Consider the following 24,531-nt stretch of genomic DNA (forward strand, 5'->3'; position numbering starts at 1 on the left):
TTTGTAATTTACAGCCCTTTCCCCAGGGGCTGTGGGGGCCATGCTTTCCCAAAAGGCATAATTATTGTGCCTTTCAACTATGCTGAACAAAATGGCTATCTCAAAATCTTGATCGGACAATTTAGGGGACAAAAGAGACATGGGAGGGGGAGGGGGCTAGTTTCGATTCAATCATTTTGGTCACTTGAAAAGGGCACTAGGACTTTTGACTTCCGATCAAATGAGCCCCATCACGATCTTCTAGAATCACTGGGTCGATACGATAACTCCTGGGAAAAACCTAAACAAACACGCATCCGGGATCCTTTATCTGGCAAAAAATGCAAAATTCCACATTTTTGTATGTAGGAGCTTGAAACCTCTACAGTCACATTCTCCGGTATTTCTAAACATGATGCTGTGATTGTCATCAAGACCACGAGGCTTTTTGGAGGTGTTTCCCCCCGTTTTAGAAGGTTGGACAGATTTTCTCAGGCTCGTATCTTCTGAAACCTCGTATCGTATATTAAACTAAATGAACTTTATATATTTGGAATATGTATAAATTTTTTTTTTTTATACATCTATTGTTATCAAAACTTCTATTGTTAGTTGTTTTTAGAGTTGCGGTTGCTATTGAGCTATGTTGGCTCAATTGCAGTCCTTACTTACAGTTCGTTACTACGAACTGTTTGATAACAGTTAAAACATTTATTTAACAAAATTAACTTTAACAAAACTAGGTGCAACAAGATTTTTTCAAGCTTCAAATATGATCTTAAAAGGTTAGGATCTAAAAAGGTTACACCTTTCTGGGTATACAACAGCTTTTTCTGGTCCATAACTTGAGAATAAAGAGCCTCCAGATTCTGACGTTACTGTTTTCACCAATATTCTATTTTTTATTTCAACCAATGCAGTTATGCATTATCAAGTACTGCAAAGTTTTTTTTCTAGCTAGATATAAGTCCTTCCTCATGCACACAGGTAGGTCTACATATGGCAGGCCCCTCCCCCAAAAGTTTAAATATTTAGTAGATAATTTCTGACATTTCCAACATAGTTCGCACGTTTTTTTCCCATCCCACCCCACGAACCAATCCCTGTGTAAGTGCTTAGAACAGAAGTAACTGATATTGTCCTTTTTCCTTTTTTTAATTGTCTCTTATTGTATCATCCAGTGATTTCAAATTTAGCCCTCACTAGAAGAGGCTAAGTTTGTGCTAGGTAGAGTCACTTTTAATTTATTACTATTTTGTTCATATTTTCTTTTTAGTGCAATTTTAAGATCCAAAACATTTTACTGGCAACAGTGTAGTTTATCCCCTCTTTTGAAATCGACAGCATAATAGTTACTTTTAGATTGTCTTCACCCTAGCCCCCTATCCCACTATTCTTGGATGTAGTCCTAGGTTGTATGGCAAATTTTGGCATTTTTTTTTTCAAATTGGCAATCCAAAAAAATATACTACAAAAGAATAATGCTAGCCAAAGAAACCAATATCGTTTCGTATATAGCATGGGGCTTTATCAAGGCATTCGGAGGTGGGGGCGGTGTTTAGCAGTTAAATCTGAAGGGACACGGAAAATCGAATAAACATAATTTGTCAAAATGCAATTGTGTAAGAATTCTGTCATAACAGTGCTGAGCAAGGATATTTCCAATATCCATTTTTAAACGCATCAAAATTAGTTTTATTTGGTTTTGTTACTTTTTACGGGTTTGACAAAACTTTCGGGGGGGGGGGTTCAAAGTTGGCCCCCACTCCCTGGTTACGGCCTTGGTGATGAACACAAACGATAAATTGAACTTGACTAGTTTCTTAGCAGGTATTAGATAGAAAGTCTTGAGCCAAGACTACAAATTTTATTACAATTTTAGACTACAAATTTTATTACAAATTATATATATATATATATATATATATATATATATATATATATATATATATATATATATATATATATAAATATATATATATATATATATATATATATATATATATATATATATATATATATATATATATATATATATATATATATATATATATATATATATATATATATATATATATATATATATATATATATATATATATATATATATATATATATATATATGGATACCACTTAAAATGTACCCCTGTTGCCAAGTCTCGGTGGTTATACCCTCTACCTGTTGAATAATTAAACAGTGTTTTGAATCTGTATGCATTTTTATTTATATTTTTGGGGAGAATAAACATTTAACTTAAAATTTGGCTTACGAAGCTTGTTTTCTTTTCGATATTATGATGTTAATTACTTCTAAAATCTGAATACTTACTATGACTTTTATTCTGGACATTTGCCTTTACCAGTATAACAAAAAGTCTATTCTTTTCATTTCCCAAGCCCTCTCTGATTGAGACTGAACACAACTCAACTCAATACACCTGTGTATACCAACTTCAAGCTTGAATTAATCTGCATTTGGTTCATTTCAAGTGGTTATTATCAGTTCATAATTAAAAGAGTGGTTTCAGATGTCGGACCTCTTTTTGATTTAGACATAATAAATGTCACTGATATCCGCCAACTTCTCTATCTCAACGATGCGGATTAACTTTAGCAACAGTCTTGATCTTACCTTTACTGATTGAACATAGTTGAAAAAAAAATTGCCCTGCTTTGGTAGCTTGATTATTTGATTTATTTTGTAAAATTCCAAAAATGAATATCGTAGAATTTGGACTTGTAATCTACCTTATATTGGTGAGCCTTTTATTTCTTATGCAATTCATATATTAATTTCGGCCCGACTACATCGGTCACGAAAGTGAACGGAGGAGATAAAGACCTGCCTTTGAAGCTAAATATCTGGCCAACTGTGACGTTAATTAAAGGGGGCATTCTTCCTAGATTCTTTTGCCGCCTGGATTTTGAAACATACCAGTTTTGGGCATTTCGAAAAAAAAATCCTTTTTTATATTCTCTGAAAAAAAAAGAATAACATTTTCCCAGCCGGAGACTTTAAAAATACATTCGCACCCCTTTATTTCTCTTAGTTGAATTATCATAGGTGCCAGCGCGTACTCGAACAAATTTGTTTTGGAGATAGCCCGGGATCAGGGAATGGCAAGGGAGAATTAGCAGCTCCTAATCTGTATACGTGCTTGCATTAATGCTAAAACATTATTTAAAATTAAAGGAATTATAATTAATGCTTAGGATAGTTAGAAGTGCTTTAATAAATAACCGAGTCAAACTCAAAACGAGCAGAAATTAACATAAGTTGGGCTCAAAAGCCCTATGCCTTCCCAAAGCCAGAACATAATTTGCACTTTACTGAAAAAAATGTTTTTACTTTTATAAATTTAATAAATCAAATAATATTAACATTTTGATTACTAAATATCAGTATATGTATATTAAACTGACAATACACATTCATTTGTATTTTTTTGAGTAAAGTGCAAATTATGTTCTGGTCTTGGGAAGGCATAGGTGTTTTGAGCCCAACTTATGTTAATTTCTGCTCGTTTTGAGTTTGACTCGGTTACTTAGTGTAATTTATGTTCGTTTTGGGTTTCATTTATTTATCGATGATGATTTGTGGTAGTTTCACACTTGGTAGATTATTTGATCTTTTTTTTTGCTCATTTTTTTTTTTAATGGAGTTCTTTACTTTTCTTTGAAAAACTAATTTTGTAAAAAAGTTTTTTTAATTAATTTCTGTTCGTTATTTTATTGACATAACCTTTTCAGGGAAAAAGAAAAAAATACTTCAAATATTTTCGTTTTTGTAAGAATTTATAGTCTGGTCTGCTATTTGTATGCTGGAGAAAAATTATCAGAAATTTTTAACAACATACACCCTTTTAAAAATCTGGACACAAATAGTACTGTTTAATTCAGTTTCATACCTCCTCTAGTTGCCCTGAAATGGAAAACTTTATACCATTCGCAAAAAATTTGTTTACTTTCTTTGAAAGTTTGGATACGCTTACGCTATTTTGATTTGGTTAAAATTTAAGAGCAGAAGTAGCCCCGAAAGTTTCAACATACTTTCAAGTTTGAACCGTAAGTTTGAAGTTAGCATTAACACAGTGCATATTGATTTAATCTTAAGGAAACATTTAGTTTTTAAACATAAAGGAAAATGGGAGGGTGGGCGTGGGAGGGGGATGAGTTTCCCTCCAATCACTTTCGACTATTAAAAAAGGCATCAGCCCTTTCTATTTCAATCGAATGAGCCCTTTTCGAAGTTCCTACGACAACTCCTTCGATACGAAGTGTCCTGGTCTAAACAACAACAACAACAAATAAAATAATACCCACAACGATCTTTACTATAAAAATTTCAAGCCTTCCAATAACTTTCGACTGTTAAAAAGGGCACAAGGCCTTTCGATTTCCAATCGAATGAGCCCTTTTTGAGTTTCTACGACAACTTTTTTTTTATAAACACCTTATATGCCCACAGGGCATAAATTACAACCCTTACCCTAAGGGCTGTGAGGGTAGTTGTCATACTCTAAGACCTAATTTCCAGAACTTTCAACTACGTTAAACAAAATGGTTATCTGAAAATTTTGATTGGATGTGTCTGGGAAAATGGTGGGTGCGAGAGGGGCGTTAGTCGCTCTCCAATCACTTTCAACTATTAAAAAAGGCACCAGCCCTTTCAATTTCCAATCAAATGACCCTTTTGAAGTTTCTACGACAACACTTCGCAATTAAAACCTTATATGCCCCCAGGGCACAACTTACAACCCTTGCCCTGAGAGCTGGGGAGGGGGGTGTCATCCTCAAAGACCTTTCCAAAACTTTCTGCAACGTTGATCAAACTGGCCATCGGAAACTGTTTATTGGATGGGTTTGGAGGAATGGTGGGCGTGAGAGGGGGGTTAGTTACACACCAATCAGTCTTAACTATTGAAAATGGCACAAGCCCTCATAGTTTCCAGTTGAATGAGCCCCTTTTGAAGTTTTTACAACAACTCTATCTATCAAAACCGTATATGCCCCCAGGGCATAACTTACAACCTTTGCCCTGGGGGCTCTGGGTGTTTGTCATCCTTAAATAGATAATTTCCAGAACTTTCAACTACGTTGAACAAAATGGCTATCTCTAAACTGTGAATGGATGCGTTTAGGGAAATGGTGGGCGTGAGAGCTGGGTTAATTAGTCTCCACTCACTTTTGACTATTAAAAAGGGCAATTTCAATTTCCTATCAAATAAGCTCTTTTTGAAATTCCTACAACAATTTTCTATATAAACTTTAAATGCCCCCAGGGCATAACTTACAACCCTTGTACTGAGGGTTCTGATGGGGTTATCATCCTAAAAGACCTAAATTCCAGAACTTTCAACTACGTTGAAAATAATGGCTATCTCCAAACTTTGATTGGATGTGTCTGGGGAAAAGGCGAGCGTAAGAGGGGTTCTAGTTGCTTTTAACTTAATTTCTACTATTAAAAAGGGCGCTGTGCATGTCAACTTCGAATTGAACGAACCCTTTTTCAAGTCTCTGTGACAGCGTTGCCTATGAAAACCTTACATGCCTCCAAGGTCTAACTTACAACCCTTGCCCTGAGGGCTGTGGGGGATGTCCTCCTTAAAAACATAATTTCAATTTGGAAATCAACAACGCTGAATAAAATGCCTATCTAAAAATTTTGATTGGATGTGTTTGGGGAAAAGGCGGGCGAGAGAGGGGGGTTAGATACCCCCCTCTCCCGCCCAGTTTCTACGACAAAGTTTCTCCCCCTCTAAGTTTCTACGACAAAGATTTCAATAAGAACTTATATGTCCCCAGGGCATAACTTATAACCCTTGCCCTGAAGACTGTGGGGGGAGTGTTATGCTCATAGGTATAATTTCCTGAACTTTAAGCTTCGTGGAACAAAATGGCTATCTCAAAATTTTATTTGGATGTGTTTCGGGAAATGGTGGGCGTGGAAGGGGTGTTAGTTGCCTTCCAATTACTTTCGACTATTGAAAACGGCACTAGCCATTTCAATTTTCAATCGAATGAGCCCTTTTTGAAGTTTTTACGACAAATCTTTCTATAAAAACCTTCTATGCCCTCAAGGCATAACTTACAACCCTTGTCCTGAGGGCTGTGAGGCGGTTGTCATCCTCAAACACCTAATTTAAAGAACTTAAAACTCAATAAAATGGCTATCTCAAAAGTTTGATTGGATGTGTTGGGGAAAAGGTGGGCGTGAGAGGGGGGTTAGTTGCCCTCCAATCACTTTCGACTATTAAAAAGGGCACTAGCCCTTTGAATTTCCAATCGATTGAGCCTTTTTGTAAGTTTCTACGACAACGCCTTCTATGAAAACCTTAAATGCCCCAAAGGCACAGCTTACATCCCGTGTTCTGAAGACTGTGGGGGGGAGTGTCATCCACAAAAACATGATTTCTATCTGAAATTCAACTTCGTTGAATATAATGGCTATGTCAAAATTTGGATTGGATATGTTTGGGGAACTGGTGGGCGTGAAAGGGGTGTTAGCCGCCTTCCAATTACTGTCGACTATTAAAAAGGGTACAAGCCACTCCAATTTCCAATTGAATGATTCCTTTTCCAAGTTTCTAGGACAATTTCTTCGATACGAAGTGCCCTGCTCTAAGGAAAAAAAAAAAAAATAATACATTGTGCCAACATCGTTCTTATATGCCATCAGGGCATAACTTAAAACCCTTGCCCCGAGGGTTGTGGGGGACTGTCCGCCTCAAAAACATATTTTCTATCTGGAAATCAACTACGCTGAACAAAATGGCTATCTCAAAATTTTGATTGGATGTGTTTGGGGAATGATGGGCGTGGGGAGGGGGGGGGCTAGTTGCCCTCTAATCGTTCTCGACTATTAAAAAGGGCACTAGCCCTTTGAATTTCCAATCGAATGCGCCTTTTTTGAAGTTTCTACGACAACACCTGCTATAAAAACCTTATATGCCCCCAGGGCATAACTTACAGTCCTTGGCCTGAGGGCTGTGGGGAAGTGTCCTCCTCAATAACATAATGTCTATGTGTAGATCAACTATGCTGAGCAAAAGGGCTATCTCAAAATTTTGATTGGATGTGTTTCGAGAAATGGCGGGTGCGGACGGGGTATTAGTTGCCTTCCGATCAATTTCGACTACTAAAAACGCCACAGGCCGCTCCAATTTCCGATTGAATGAGCCCTTTTCGAAGTTTCTACGACAAGTTCTTCGATACGAAATGCCTTGCTGTAAAGGAAAAAAAATAATAAATAGTATATTGTGCCAACGTCGTTCTTATATGTCCTCAGGGCAGAACTTAAAACCCTTGCCCCGAGGGTAGTGGGGGAGTGTCCTCCTCAAAAACATATTTTCTAGCTGGAAATCAACTACGCCTAACAAAATGGCTATCTCAAAATTTTGATTGGATGTGTTTGGGGGAATGATGGGCGTGGGGGGGGGGGCGAGTTGCCCACCAATCACTTTCGAGTATTAAAAAGGGCACTAGCCACTCCAATTTCCAATCGAATGAGCCATTTTCGAAGTTTATACGACAACTCCTTCGATACAAAATGCCCGGGTATGGAGAAAAAATAAATAATAATTTGTGCCCACATCGTTCTTTATTTAGGCAGAGCTATCGCGCTGCCTATGATTTGGCAGAACATAGAGTCAAGATTAACCATGTTTTCGTGAAGAAACTTGACTCCCCTTTTGAAGGGCTAACGAACCGGCCGTCAAAGGCAGAACTAACGCAGCTATTGGCAAATTCTCTCTAAGGCTTGTCCGGACGACTAAACTGGAACAACTATCTGGAACAACTAGCCGTCTAAGCTATAGAGTGTACTATCAGAGTGTGGCTTCTCGGATTCTCCAGTCTGTGTCAAAAGTGAGGGAAGCGGAGAATTAGACGCGGCGATTCGAGTTTCTAGTTCAGCTGTTTGCATGGGTCTAAGGTTCTATAGTAACTCACCTTCCAACTCTTGTACACGCTGACCTCCATAAGCCCTTGAAGAGGACTATCGGCAGAATGGTCGAAATATCCGCGTTTTAAAAGATATCAGTCCTCAACTCTTCAAAACTTCAGTTTCTCGCTTAATGTCAGTATGAACCAAAAAACTTCCATATTGTACATAAAACTTGTTTTCACATGTGACAATATGGCAAAGTAGAACTTCTGTTTGACGTTCAGATTCCTATACCAAATTGAGAGATTTATACCAAGCTGAAAAATTTATACCAAATAAATCATTGAAATGTTACTCCAGCTCTTAAGCTGTTCCCTCTAAGTTGGTTCAAAGTAGACCTCTTCTCCATAATAAACCTAGAAAAATGTGGACCCAAAGAACAACGCTCAACCAAGGTAGCTCTCCTGTACAGCCATTTCCAAATTACCTTGGTGGGGGCAAAAGCAGGGGCAGATTTATTGTTTTGGGCATGGCTAACACTGGTCAAAAAATCACATGCCAGAAGTTTTGGATTTCCCGCACTTCTTCAGCACGTCAGCTGGAGCTCCATCTGTGGCCACAGATGTAAGAGTAGCTAGACAGCTGGTCCACTAACTCATTAGGGCTCGCCGTAAAGATTGGTTTTCTGAGCGACACCAATTCCATACCATGTGAAAAAATCCGTGTTTCCTTTAAAAATCCATGTTTTTTATTGAAGAATCCATGGAAATCTATGGCATTTGACCATCGGCAGAATGGTCTAAATATTTGCGTTATGAAAGATAACAGTCCTCGACTCTCCAAAACTTCAGTTTCTCGCTTAATGTCAGTATCAACCGAAAAACTTCCATATTATATATAAAACTTGTCTTCGCATGTAAAAAATACTGCAAAGTACAACTTCTGTTTGACGTTCAGATTCTTATACCAAATTGAGAGATTTATACCAAGCTGAGAAATTTATACCAAATAAACAATTGAAAGCTTACTCCAGCTCTCAAGCTGTTTTCTGTTCCCTTTAAATCGGCTCAATGTACCTCTATCCATAACAAACCTAGAAAAAGCTGAACCCATAGAACGACACTCAACCAGCATAGCTCTCCTGTACAGTTACTTCCAAATTACCTTGGTGGGGGCCAAAGTAGGGGTAGATTTATTGTTTTTGTTTTTGGGCATGGTTAACACCGGTCAAATCAAATCACATGCCAGAAGTTTTGAATTTCCCGCACTTCTTCAGCACGTCAGCTGGAGATCCATTTGTGGCGACAGATGTAAGAGTAGCGAGACAGCTGGTCCGCTAACTCATTTGGGCTCGCCGTAAAGATTGGTTTTCTGAGCGACACCAATTCCATACCATGTGAAAATAAATCCATACCATGTGAAATGTTTTCTCGAAAAATCTATGTTTTCATAGATAAATCCGTGGCGGTGACAACCCTTGGTACAGATAGAAAAAACCATTTAATTTAGTACTAGAAAACAAAATGATCAAAGGGAGTGAGGACCTGAAGAATTTGGGAACGTTAAAATTTTACTGGAAGAGATGTTAAGGCAGTGTATGGGCAGGAATTTCATCTCAAATAGGAAATATCAGCTAGATAGCTCACTAGTTGGGTGCAGCACAGAGTTAGTTACCTTCCAATCAGAGTAACATCTAAAAGATGTGATCATGGTTAAAGTAGTGGCTGGAACCTAATTAAGGGCAAACCACGGTTCAGAGTAAGTGAATTATTCATTTTCTGTCTTGCGAGAAATATTTTCCAATTAATGATAATCCAGAAATAATAAATATTACTGAGATTTGACTGAACATTAATTTTCAATTACCGAAGCAAAATCTTTAGTATTTCACAAAAGAGCCTGAAACTCATCGAAAACACCATCGGGTAGAAGTAAAAAGTGTAGCCTTAACGTCGCCATTGTCAAAAACTTATAATGGAGACTTACAATCCCCCACCTTGAAAAACAAGGAAAATCATATTTTTGCACGGGTAGCACTGATGTGTCCCTTTTTATTTTTTTTTCCCTGGGGTGGTCGTGTTTAACTAATGGTCACAGGATTACTGTGACCGGATTACTGTGACAGGATTACGTGTCTAACTAGTGGTCACAGGTCACAGGGATTACTTGAATGGAAACTATAATTCATAGTGACCCTCTCAGAGGAAGCGCAGTAGCGCTGCCTAAGTAGAGAGCTATAAGGCTTCCATCTATTGTTATATTACTTCCCCCTCCCCCAGTCAGTTTGTATGGAATGGGTAGTCATGGAAACTTTGGAGGAGGCTCATTCAATTGGATATTAAAAGTTCTTGTGTCTTTTTTAAGATTCGAAAGTGAATGGAGAGCAGCCAGGCTCCCGTTTGTGCCCTTTTCACCACCCCTCATAACCCCCAAGAACGTCCGATCAAAATTTTTAGGTTGCCATTTTGTTGAAAATAGTCGAAAGGTCCAATAAATATGCCTTCGGAGATGACATGATCCTCAGAGATTTTTGTCCCTGATCAGTTTGAAAACTTCAGCCGTAGACCCTTGTGCAAAGAGGAACATCATTTACAAACAATTGTCAGGACACCCCCCACCCCAAAGAGAAACTGGGGCCCGAAAAGTGTAGAAAAACAACTTATATTGTTTAAATTTCTCGGCTAAGTGGTGAAAGCGTGCCAAGAGTGGCAAAACTGTGACATGTGTTGCAAGGACGTGCCAAACCCTCTTAGAACCAAAGTTCCAGATGTGACAGAAGTACCACGGGACGGCGTATGTTGTGCCTCGGAAGGTACACCAGAATGTCAAAAGTAGGTGACTCCCCGCAAAAATCTCAATTCTCTCTCTGAACGATTTTTAAAGACATATCATAAAACATCTTTTGATTAGTCAAAGGTCAGCTACTGTAGAGATTTAGCTTAATACAATATAATCACAAAGACAAGAGTGGTACTTTTAAGACTGAAAAGCTTTGAGACATTGTTTAGGAATTAAAAAAATTCGTGCAAATATCTGACCAGCGTAAAAGCCAAATTGACAAACTTCTTTTTCATTTTTTTAAAATCTTAGCCTCAAAGCACATGATAGACTTATAAACTGGCAGGGTCACGAGGAAATTCCCAATATAAGGAGTTTCACCTCAAAAGCTTAGCCATAAGCTTTACTGTATATACTACACTATTATAGTTTAACGCATTCTCTGAACTCGAACAGGTTACAAAACTAAAGATGATCAACTTTACTCCACCTTAAGTATCAGGCAACTTAACTCCATCTTTACTCAGCTTTAATCCCCCACAAAATTTCAGGATGCTTAACATTCTAAACTCTCTCTCACAACTATCACACAGGTTTTTTTTTGCTGTTTTGAGGAGTTCTCTACTTGTTGGAACTATATCTGTTCGTACGTACCTGTTCGAAACCGTAAATACATTACTTCTTTTTGTGCTAATAAAGGGAATACACGTTAAAAAAAATCACAACGTTAAAGATCGATTATTTTAGATTTACTCATGCTTGTCAGTACCCCTTGGAAAGAAGAACTTATCAAATTTTTATACTTCCTTTGACTGGATGAAGAATACGTCTCCAAATCCTCATACATCTACGGGAAAACACCCAGTGCAGTTTATACCATCAAATGGAACCTTCATCAAGAAAGGAAAGAAAAAAGTAAAAAAAATTAAAAGAGAAAAGAGCAGCATCAGGAATAACGATATTAGCTTTTCAACGCCTGCTCCTTTGCAGCATTCTCGCAATGCTTCTCAAAAATCAGAAGAAAGCTCTGCAACTGTAGAATCAGTATTATTGAATGAAATAGCTCCACAAAATACTTCTGAAAAATTAGAAGAAAGTTCTTTGGTTACAGCAACGACATTATTGAACAAAACGATTAATAGTTGGGATAGTCTTAGTTACAATGTAACGTGTGATAGACTACAAGATTGTTTTGACGAATATATTCCAGACAAATTTTTAGAATCACTTACAGAGGTAGTCTTAACGACAACAGAATCATCATTCAATAGCACATTGGGAGCGCGACTTTCAGCTAAACCCCGAAATGGATATGGTGGATATAACAATCAAAGCTATGGAAGTCACTATCTTTCAGATTTGGCAGTATTATTCTTAGCACTCATTCCTATTGCATTGGTGCTTGGTGCTGCTGCAGCATTTGCTTTAAATGGTAAGTTATCCTTTTTTCTCTTTTCAAGCATGCGGAAACAATACTGGCTTTCCACAGCCAAAACCAAAAAAATTCCGAATTGAGTTTATAGTATCAAACAGTTCGTGGTAACGAACTTTAAGTAAAAAGCGACCCGGCTCAATAGTAACCGAAACTTTAAAAACCGGAATTTCGATACCCACAGATACATCAATAGAATCAGATTTGTATGTTGATTTCAAATATATAAGTTTCATTGAGTTTAGTTTTACCCATCAAAAGTTACGCGCCTGAGAAAGTTTGCCTTATTTTCGAAAAAGGGGGAAACACCCCCAAACAGTCATAGAACTTTAATGAAAAGCACACCATCGGATTCAGCGTATCAGAAAACCTTACTGCGGAAGTTTCAAGCTCCTATCTGAAAAAATCTGGAATTTTGTATTTTTTGTTAGTAGAAAGATCACGGATGCGTGTTTATTTGTTTTATTTTTGTTGTTTGTTTTTTTCTTGATTTTCCCAGGGGTGATCGTATCAATCCAGTAGTCCCAGAATATCATAGGAGGGCTAATTTGAACGGAAATTAAAAGTTCTAGTGCCCTTTTTAAGTGACCAAAAACATTGGAGGGCAACGTGGCTCAATCCCACGCTCATTTTTTTCCCAAAGTGACCCAATAGAAACTTTGAGATAGCCATTTTGTTCAGCATAGTCGAAAATCTAATAAATATGTCTTTGAGAATGACTTAATCCCCAACAGTTCCCGGGGGAAGGGCTGGAAGTTATGAACTTTACCCATTGTTTACATATAGTATTGGTTAATGGGAAGTATAAAGACGTTTCAGGAGGTATTTTTTTCTGTTGGGGGGGTGTCGGAGGAGGTGGTTACGGGGGAGGATACTTCCAGGGAGGATGTTTCCTTGGGGGAAGGGAAATTTCTATGAAGGGGGTGCCGGATTTCCTAGCATTATTTAAAAAACGATCAAAAATTAAATAAAAAAATAGTTTTTTTAATTGAAAGTAAGATGCAGCATTAAAACTTATAACGAACAGATATTATTCCGTACATGACGGGGTATACCCCCTAGTCAGTACCTCGCTCATTATACTAAGGTTTTTTTTATTAGTTTCAAAATAGCTATCTATTGTAATTAAACGGCCTTTGTGATTCAGAGGTTTCTGACTGGAACAAAACTCGAACTTTAGCGTAAAGAGCAAGGTATCGACTAGGGGGGAAACTCCCTAATATACGTAATAAAACATACGAATATAGAAGTTCGTTACGTAAGTTAATTCGTAAGTTACGTCAGAACAAAATTTCGAGAAAGCCATTTAGCCATTGTTATGAACTTTGCCCATTGTTTACATATAGTATTGGTTAATGGGAAGTATAAAGACGTTACAGGAGGGATTTTTTTCTGATGGGGGGGATCTCGGAGGAGAGGGTTGCGGGGAGGATCCTTCCATGGAGGATATTTCCCTGGGGGAAGGGACATCTCTATGAAGGGGGCGCCAGATTTCCCAGCTTTATTTTAAAAACGATCAGAAATTAAATAAAAAAACTAGTTTTTTCAACTGAAAGTAAAGAGCAGCATTAAAACTTAAAACGAACAGAAATTATTACGTATACGAGGGGGTTCACCCCCTAGTCAATACCTCACCCTTTTCGCTAAAGTTTTTTTTAGTACTTTCAAAAGAGCTATCTATTCTAATTAACCGGCCTTTGTGATTCAGGCGTTTGTTATTCAAACAAAATTAGAACTTTGGCGTAAAGAGCAAGGTATCGACTAGGGGTCAGAAAAATTTTTTGAGAAAGCCATTTAGCCAAAAAAGTAAAATTATTATGCAAATTTCGTTTTAATTATTCATTTACGGAGGCAAAATCAAAGTTGCATTAATTCAAAACCGTTCAGAAATTAAATAGAAAAAAAGTTTTTTTAACTGAAAATAAGGAGCGACATTAAAACTTAAAACGAACAGAAATTATTCTGTACATGAAAGGGAATGTCCCCTCCTCAACGCCTAGCTCTTTACGATAAAGTTTGAATCTGTCTTACAACTTTATTTTTAACACAATAGAAAACTTTAGCGTAAAGAGCGAGGCGTTGAGGAGGGGACAGCCCCTTTCGTATACGGAATAATTCCTCTTCGTTTTAAGTTTTAATGTCGCTCCTTACTTTCAGTTAAAAAAACTTGTTTTTTTATTTAATTAGGCATAGGTATATTGTAAATGTGTGTATATCATGAAATGTCCTGTTTTCCTTCTATTTTCAGGTGGGATTGCCAAGACGCAAGATGTTTAGAGAAGTCCTCGGGAAACTCGAGAATGTCTTCTTCTATTTATTGAAGCAAATACGCTTTAAATATTGCTTGAAAACTATCATTGTTGTGCTTTTAGTATCCTAATGTTAGTTCGAAAGCTTCTTCCTATTTGATTAATGACTGCATCCACTGCTTTTACTACCAATGTTACTTGGTAAATGAAGCTACTCGCTCTACTCGCTCAATCTCTTCCTTACCTTACTTCAGCTCCTCCTCCTTTTTTACTTCGAACTTGAACGAGTCGGATAAGTCAGGACTAGCAAATAGGGAATATAGCAAACTAAGATACGATATGTCGATCCTTACATCGTTGATGAAATTGGTTTACCAATTAGATAGATCTTCTCGTGGAAATGTAGATGTAACTCTCGGTATAACCTGGAAGATAAACAAAAGCTATTGCTGGTAGCACAAATGTAAAAATAACTAGACAATTTAATACTCCAATAAAATAATTTTTCTCAAAGGATATCTTTTTTAGGCCTTTACCATAATTCCTATTAATTTTGAGAACCTGTAATCCGGTAACCCAGTTTAACAGTCTATTCTGCAATCTCCTATTTTACTAGAAATTTGCACTGAGAAATATTTTAGAATGTCTGTTCTATTCATTACCTAGACTTTCTCATCTCATCGCTTACAACCCGAAACAATGAAGAAAAAAGACCCCATATAACCTTCTGTAACTCGATCCTAAGGAAATGCAAAAAACTAAGTGATGGTGAAGCAGTTCCATATAGATAGCTATTTGCGTCTCAACGACGTGATCATGGTCAACTATGTATAACTCAAAATTAAACAGATTGTGCTTCATATGTTTTCGTCAAAATCAAGCTAATCAACAACTAGTTTTTAGCCAAGGGAATTTATAATTTTGGAAGCAACATCTGAATGTTTTTTTTGCAATATAAAATGGACTGACGTCCCTTATCCAAATGCTTGCTCTAGTTTACCTTAAAAGCAAAGAAAACTGGGACTATAAAACACTGCCAATTTTAATTTTAATTTATGGTTGTTAGGTAGTTGGTTTTAATTCTTTTAATTTTTGGCTTTTATTGATGCATCGTTTCGTTTCGCGCTGAAGAAGAGAGGCGTTTGTCCTCTCGAAATATTCGCTTTGTTTTTTCAGTATTTTCATTTGGCCTATAAAAACCCCATTTTTGCTCGTTTTTCTTTCTTTATGTACTGCCAATTTTATTTAGATACATAGCTCTGGGAAAGTTTTTTTCCGATTTTTATTGTTGCCTAAGACCCCCCCCCCCTCCCAAAAAAAAAACAAAACAAAAAACAAAAAACTGTGTTAAATGGCTTTGATGGTTTAAATGGCTATTAGTTCTATAAAACTGTCATAATGTATTTACTTTCAAACAGGATAGCAAAAATAGCTACGGTCACTCATCTTGGATGGAATTCCACCCGTGTTAGCTTTCGAAACTATAGGGGGATGGTCAAAATATATTTCCAAAAAACTAAAGGACAGTTTCGTTGTTTTTACATTTTTCAATGAAAATACCAAAAAAAGGCATTTTAAACGAAAATATTCACAAAAGAGTATTTCTATAAATATAGGGGGGGGGGCAAAGAAATGTAGAGAAAGGTGATTTCTCTTCTTCAGTTTGACGCCCTTTGACACTTCTAACTTAAATTTACCAACACAGATTTCACAATTTTCCCCTCTAATGCTAAGTTCAGACACATAGAATTTTGTCACTATTTTAACTTGAAAGTTTTTCAAGAAGTCCTATAAGATTTCCTTTTGAGCAAAAGGCTATAAAAACTTTCAAGATTTTCCTAACTTATCAATAAGAGGTCTTGAAAATTTTCAATATAAAAAAAAATTATAAAACTCTTAAAGGATTTCGTCAAAATTCCTTGCGTCTGAACTAAGCATAAGGCGAAATTGTTGAAACTAGTTTGATATATGTGAGATCCTTCATAGCTTGTGGTAGAGAACCCCCGCTAGCAGAGGAAATAGTTTCGAATGAGAATTACTATAAAATGTTCTTGAATATTTAATTAACTTGATTCGAATAATAATGCTCAATTGTATGGTTTTCAAGTCACTCGCTTCAAAAAAAGAAAAAAATTAGTGGCAAAACAGCATGCACTAATACTTTATCAAATTTCGTCCAACTGTCCTATTCTACACAAAACCTTTGTAGAGCAAACACTAAATGCAAAATTTCACTGCTCATTTCAGCTGTTACCAAGAGCCACGATAAAGGGGGCTTTTCTTGGGAGGTGACAAAATATAGCACTTTAAAAGGGATGGCATGCCGAAAAAGTTGACAAGTTTTTAGCGATAGCACCATAGCACGCTTTGAAACGAAGATGACGATTATTGTTCTGTTTGCGTATTACTGAATATGTCTTACTACCGTCTACTATGTCTTACTATGCCTACTACCGTAAAATAGTGATAAACAATTCTAAATAGAATAATGAACAGCCAAAGTTGAAGGAGAGAGAGGGTGTGCTGACCGCTTATGTTCCCCTTTGGAATTTGGAGAAAGACACTATTACCAACTAGGGAAATCCAGGATTTTTTTTTTGGGGGGGGGGCGGGGTTACAAAAAATAATTAAAACAACATAACAAGAATTTGTTTATATGCAATTTTGTTGCGTTTTTACGAGTCAGATAAAAATTTATGAGAGGTTTAAACCCCGTAACCCCCTTGGATACGGCCTTGGTTTCAAATGAACAGTTTTTCTTGAAGGGTTTACATTTCTGGTTACCTATGTTGGCCTGTTCGTACTGTTATGCCTCTATATAGCCTGACTTTATTTCTGATCGTTTTAGGTTTAAATATGGCTCATTACTTTCTTTTGAAAATAGTCTTTTTAGAAAATTTTCGTATGAAATTATTTAAATTGAAGGAGCAAAAACGGTTTTCAGATTAAAGTGAAGAAATGCACACTTAAAACAAACAAACAAAAAACAATGCTTTTAATGTGGCTCAGTGAACAAAGATTGCCTCTCCGCTTCCAGCTCTTCACGCAAAAATATTTTTTTTTTTTGGGGGGGGGGGCTTCGAGAAGGAATGCTCAATCACAAGATTACTGAAAATAAAAGTTTAACTTCTTTTCAAAGTGCTTTAAAAATGAAATGTTTTGAGCGGACACTATTTTCAGGAGTTAAGGGCTATTACATTTCTTAGTGTTGGACGTGATCGTCTCCTACTAGGTTGCTAGCTACCGCTGCAACCTGAATATAGAAAGATAAGCGTCTGTTGTTTTATATGAATACTTTAATTACTATTGGCTTTACTAAAACCATATCTATTCAATGTTTAAACTTATATCCATAAAATCACGCGTCGAGTAGTTAGAACCTAACAAAAAAAAACAACTGATTTTAACATTTTTCAGGTACTTTTTAAGTTTGAATTAACAAGTTAAGATTGTTGCTCGGACACCATAAATATTTTTGCAGTTTACGTAATAAATATAGCAATCCTCAACTGAGAACAAAAATAAAATAAAATTTATAGTGAAATTTTCTTAATTGCCATGGAAACATAGCACAACTTTATAGAGATGCGCTCTTTAGGAGTTAAGCCAAAAAAAGTTTGGTTCCAGGAGGGAATTTTAAGTTTGAACTGAGAGATGAAATAAAATTACTTTATTTAAAATTTTAGGAATTAGGCTACTCTAGTTTCAGTTCACCAATCAGAATTTTTCTTAAGCCCTAAAGGAAATACAGTATTTTATATAACTATATCTACATGCTTTTTGTAATGTTATAAATACTATTTTGATCTTCACACGCAAGATGATGTTAATAATATTTTCTACAGCAGTGTTGTACAAAAATACAGTTTTTCGTAAAAAATTGATTCGGTTTGGAAACTATTTTTTTTAAATTGCCATGGGCAATAGGTATAGCAATTTTCTTTCAAATGAGCCATTAAACAGCTTTCTATCGTTTTCCAGTTCCCCGCTAGCTGCACTGGAAAAAAGAAAAAAAAGGTGCCGTCGATGCAGAATATCGCGCTTGGAGCCACTTTCTTTTGTTTTTCAAGCCAAAGAATTTCCCTCGTTATTCAAGCCAAGGGACAGTTAGTATCCTATATGGGAGTATTGGACAAGGCGATTCTAATAGTGATCTTCTTTTTTGACCTGACTCTAGTTTTAGGAGTTATGGGTTATTGTATTTCTTAGTATGGGGCGTGATTACTAGGTTGCAAGCTACCTCTGTAACCCGGAAAGATCACTTAGTTGTATTTCCATTAAAAAAAAACAAATTATCAGTCCGAATGATTTGAATGTCAATTGGTAATCAAAACAATTGCGGTTATCAACTGTGGCTTTTTAAAATACTTCCAGGAAAGCAAAGTCAAAGATTTAGCTTTGAGAGCGGGAATTTGAGCATAAAGGACCCAGTGATATATTTAAAATATATCACTTAATATTTAGGATAAATCCCAATTCTAACTTCTAACATTGCACTATCCTCTATCACCAACGGGAAATACCCTGATTATAAGTCGTAACTAACGACTTGTCTTCCATTGTCTAACGTGAGCTTATAATTATCAATTTGTTTCATTGTCTACGCAGTCACCAGTCCACGTCAGTTTCATCTGCTTTTATTCTTAAAGTGGAACTTTGAGGAACTTAGTTTACATCAAAGTACCCTTGGTAAGAAGGGGAATTTCGGAGTGATACTTGTCCAAAGTAAGCAAAACTCTAAAAACGAAATAGAAGTTTGAAACCAACACTCAAGACAAAAGAATATAATTCTAAATCTGAAGACACAGATTAATTCAAAATAAACGTAGTTTTAAAAAGGGAGAAAGAACTTCTAAAAAGGGAAATTAATCATAATTACAATTGGACTATTAGGTTAAACATGCGTGATACCCTTAGAATGGAGGTTTAAGCCTTCCACAAATATGAAAAACGGATTTAGCCTTTAGAAGGATGGCTGTGGTTTGTTTTCTTTTTCTTAGCTGAGTCAAAACAGAAAAAGCATACAAAAGAGAAAAAAGAAATAAAGGGGAAACTATATTTTGAGTAACAGACAAATTGGTAGAATTATAAAAGATTACTTGTTTAGATATAATTGTTCGTTTTATTCTGGTGTAAAACATTTATTCCCTTTGATGTTTTTTTTTCAAAAAAGAAATTTTCAAAATCTCAAGGATAATTGAACCTCTCTACCCCCTCCTATTGGTACCCCTGGTGCAAATAAAGATACATGGTATCCTAGCTTAGGAAAATTTGATATAGAAAAGGAAATTGGCAACGGTGATAAACTGCTACTGTTTTGCAGGCACGCTATTCTAATTAAAACCTTATTTTAATATGGTACTCATGTGATTATGTTATTGCAATTAATTAAAAAAAAATTCCGAAAAATAAGCTTTTCAAAGAAAAGTAATAGCCATTTTAAACTTAAGCTCAGCAGATACAAATACCTGTTAAAATTCAAACTCAAAACGACCAGAAATTACTTTTAAAGAACAAATGAAACCCAAAACGAACATAAATTAAATAAACAATCACAGGAAAAAACATACAACAAGAAATAATATAAATGAATCAATAGATCTTAAAGCGAGTAGTGCTTAGATTGAACATTAAAATCAAGCTTAAAACGAAAAAAAATATTTTGCTATTGACGTATAAATGAAACTTAAAACGAACAGGAATTAAATAAACAATCAATGCAAACAAACATACAATAGATATTAATGTAAATGAGTACATAAATCTTAAAGCGAATGAAACCTAAATTGAATATGCTAATCAAGCTTGAAACAAACAAAAATCACTACAAACAACAGTTTGGGTATCGCCTCCTTCTCTCACTTTAAAAGTCTAAAACCTACTACCCATATAAATTTCCAATCCAATGAGTCCTTTTGAAGTTTTTAAGACAACGCTTTCTATATAAACCTTATATGCCCCCAGGGCATAGCTTACAACCCTTGACCTGAGGGCTGTGGGGGGTTTGTCATCTTCAAAGACCTAATTTCCGCAGTTTTCAACCACGTTGAACAAAATGGCTATCTCAAAATTGTGATTTGATGTGCTTGGGGAAAATGTGGGCGTGAGAGGGGGGTTAGTTGCCCTCCAATCACTTTTGACTATTAAAAAGGGCACTAGCCCTTTGAATTTCCAATCGAATGAACCATTTTTGAAGTTTCTACGACAACGCGTTCAATAAAAAGCTTATATGCCCCCAGTGCATAACTTACAACCCTTGTCCTGAGGGCTGTGGGGTAGTGCCCTCCTCAAAAACATAATTTCTATCTGAAAATCAGCTACGTTGAACAAAATGGCTATCTCAAAATTTTGATTGGACGTGTTTGAGGAAATGGTGGGCGTGGAAGGGGTGTTCGTTGCTTACTCGTCACTTTTGACCCTTAGAAACGGTACTCGAACTCCTGATCTCCAATCGAATGAGCCTCCTTCGAAGTTTTTACGATATCCCCTTTCATATGAAGTGCCTCTGGGAAACAAAATAATAATAATAAATAAATAAGTAATAAAACATTGGAGCCGTATGGTCTTTATTATAGGCAATGCTATAGCGTTGCCTATGATCAAAAACTGGCAGGATCGATAAAGTGCACTAGGGTATATAGGAGTGCCGAGATCTGGGTTGCAGCGGTACCAAGCAGCCTGGTAAGAAACGGTAACGTCCAATTCTAGGAAATATAATAGCCCATAACTCCTAAAAATCGTGTCAGATCAAAACAAGTAGCACACTATTAGAACCACCTTGTCCGTAACCCCTACATAGGAAACTTACCGTCCCTTGGCTTGAATAACGAGGAAAATCTATTGACTTGAAAAACAAGAAAATTTGCTTGATCTATGAGATTCTGCATATACGGCATCTTTTTTTCTCTCTTTCTTTTCAGCTAGCAGGGCACTGGAACATCATAGAGCGCTGTTTAATAGCTCATTTTAAAGGAAATTGATACATAGAAAAACCTTTCTTAATTAACAAAAATAATTTTAAAAAGAGAATCAGTTTTTTTTACGAAAAACTGCATTTTTGTTCGATACTGTAGTAGCAAATCATTTTGCATACGAAGGTCAAAGTAGTATTTTTAACATCATAAAAAACATGTAGATATAGTTGTATAAAATACAGTAATTTCTTAGGGTTTTAACATTAAGGGTAAATATCATGATTTAGAGTAATTTCGTACTAAAGATTAGGATTAGTACCTACCTTCCAGAACGTACGACGCTGATAAACTCCAAGACGAGAATTTGAGGGGAAACTTCCCAAGAACAACTGGGTAGGAAAATGGAGAGTTTTTAGATTTGATAATGACTAAGATGGATGGAATGATTTTAATAAAATGGTTTGCAAAGTAACATATGAGTTTAAGGAGGAAATTTAGGATTTAAAGGAAAATATATAAATAAACGGGTAAATTTATTTAATTAGACAGTGGAATAAAGAAATAAAATTTATTGATACAAAAAAAAAAATTCTGCAAGTCCGAACATTATGGCTTCATATCTGGAAGCCTCTATCGACGAGGAAAAAAAATACGCAAAAAGTAGCTTAGACAAAACAAATAAAAATACACAAAGACTATACAGAAAACAGAAAGAAGGACGAAAGGAAAGGATGTTTGCTATATACTCTTGTAAGCATATGTCTAAATTACCTTCTCATATAGGATTATTAAAAAAAAATATAATACGGGATTTCACGCAATAATACACAAGGCAGGATGTCTGCTATATGCTAACACACAAAATAATTTGGAGGAAATTTAGACAAAGAGTATATAATATATATATGTTTATATATGTTAATATATGTATGTAAATGGTATAGAAAATGCTTTTAGAGGTGTAGGGGAGAGAGGGGTTTGTATAAGAAATGTCTGAACGATATATCCGAGGAGAATAAAAAACATAGAGAAGGCATTAAAGCGTAAAATTGCAGGAGATCTGAAGGATACGGCCAGACGGCATAATAGTAAGATACTGTAATGGCTTTTTGAAAATGAGGGGGAGTAGTACGTCTGGATAAAGATCCAAAAATGATAAGGTCTCTGGAGCTAACAGCGTCATAAACAAGTTGTGGAAATATAGTGGCAGTTACGAAATCAGAGATTGGATACTGAAGACTATGAATATGACTTAAAAAAAAAAAGAAATCAGGGGCATATCAATTTGCGATGTAGGAGGAGAGGCAAGAATCTTGTTTTTAAATTTTCGTTTAAGGAAGATTCAAAAGAGCTGTATTTCAAAACCTAGGAGGGCCTGCAAAAAACCTGGGCAAATGCCCGCACCCCAATTAGTAGCAGACATGGAGTAATTAGGTAGATTTCTGTAGGAAGCAAATTACTCAACGCGAGGATACTTATTAGACTAAGTGAGCCGGTAGATACAGTTTTAAGACAAAAACTATATGGTTTTAGGGGGACGATGTTTTGACTAAATTCTCTCACTTAGATTAAAATTTGATAAGTGTCTGAGCCCTCAGACCTCTTTAGTTCTAAGTTTTATGGATTAAAGGCAAGCATTTGATTCATTTTTTTTTTATCAAAGCTTCAGCGAAGGTCCTATCCTTGTAAGACATACCAGTTAAGTACTTTGAACTGATTAGCGTTATCTATGAAAATAATATTGCTTCAGTGTCGGAAGGAGGTGACGCTAGTAGTTGGTTTGGTGTGGAATCAGGTGTTAAACAGGGTTGTGTCCTATCCCCGTTGATATATATTATTTCAAAAGAGTTTGTTACAAGGAACATTACATAAGCTATGGAAGGGACCATGGTATTAAATAGAAAGGTTTCACACTTAGATTAATATTTGAGGAGTGTTTGAGCCATCAGACCTTTTTAGTCATAAAAATTAGTATTTGAATTAACCATTCACTGTATCAACACGCTACTACGATTCCATGAATATTCCGACGATGCCATATCTATTGGTAATCGTCTTAGACCCCAAGATTACTTCATAGCTAAGGCTGGTAGTCTTGATTGGCCGTAAGTTATAAAGGCAGCACAAATTATATCTGATGATAATTAATTTATCTTAGAGGAGTCTACTTAAGATCGTCCTGGTCTCGTTGCTTAAATTCCGAAACAAAAATTTGACAAAATAATCAATGATTTGGATAAAAGACTGATATTTGGAAAGGTGACGGCAAATGTGTATACAATTGAATTTCAAAAACGTAGTTTTAGAAGTTTCTTCTAGATTTGGATTATGCAGTTTATTTGAGTGTCTCGGATAAAAATAGAAGCGGTATGAATAAATTTTTGGAGGTTTTGAGAGCTTGGAGTAAAATACTACGTCTGAAAATCAATTAGTGAAGCTTTGAATGTCTTGAAGTGGAGGAGAAGCATGTACAGTGGTTTTGGCCTCAGGCGGATTGATGCTGCATAGTGGTTCTTTTTTTAATTTAACTAGATTAACTTTAGTTCTAAGCTTAGTCCTTCATTCAAGATTGATTTAGTTCAGTTGAACATAGGCCGCAAGTAACTAAGGTTCGGCCAGAGTTTAGATTTCCAATAGAATAGAAGAATTTGGGATAAAACACAAACAAGCGAAGAAATATTGTCATAATGCAGACTATAGAAAGTATAATCACTTTTACCGATTGGCTATAAAAAAAAACAAGAAAATCAGAATATACGCTGCTTAAGGCTCTCAAACTGAAATTACACAACATATATAAATTTCTAAGATTTTTAAAAACTGCAAAAAATTTATTTGGTGATATTATAATTGCAATTCTTAGCTGCACTAATTGATATGGAAAAAAAAAACTGCATATGGAAAATCTTCCAACACTGTTTCACAGAAAATGACTCATAGGTAGCGTGCACGCAACGACTGCTATTTTTAAGGGTGCAAAAGAGTTTGGTGGACTTGTTGACTATTGCTATCAAAGCCGTATCCTGGATTGTATTTCGGGAGGAGGGCTTAAAAAAATGAAAATAAAGAACGCGTCAAAAATCTGTTTATATGCATTTTAATTAATTTTTTATGAGTCGGATAAAAAACTTCAGGGAGGATGGGGAGGCTCAACTCAAATACTATATTTACTCCCCTCCCTCTTAGATACGGCCTTGATTCTTATGGATGACGTAGCGTATTGGACTTTATGTTTGTTTTTCCGATATAATATTTCTCCATATTTAGTCTTAAGGATTCTGTCGGTGTGAGATT

The 24,531-nt window shown here is 35.9% G+C and overlaps 1 protein-coding gene across 1 annotated transcript in view; it reads left to right on the forward strand.

Annotated features, from left to right (window-relative positions):
• Nucleotides 1-2,614: 2,614 nt before the first annotated feature.
• LOC148939468 (uncharacterized) overlaps nucleotides 2,615-24,531 on the forward strand; it is a 44,916-nt gene continuing 22,999 nt past the window's right edge. The window contains exons 1-2 of the mRNA XM_089106749.1: nucleotides 2,615-2,736; nucleotides 11,390-12,074. Of these exons, the coding sequence (XP_088962875.1) occupies nucleotides 2,695-2,736; nucleotides 11,390-12,074 (727 nt within the window). The 5' untranslated portion in view covers nucleotides 2,615-2,694. The remainder of the gene's footprint in view (nucleotides 2,737-11,389; nucleotides 12,075-24,531) is intronic.

This window comes from Artemia sp. Qi Xiang Cuo, chromosome 21, assembly GCF_049724085.1.
Source record: "Artemia sp. Qi Xiang Cuo chromosome 21, ASM4972408v1, whole genome shotgun sequence".
Lineage (NCBI taxonomy): Eukaryota > Metazoa > Arthropoda > Branchiopoda > Anostraca > Artemiidae > Artemia > Artemia sp. Qi Xiang Cuo.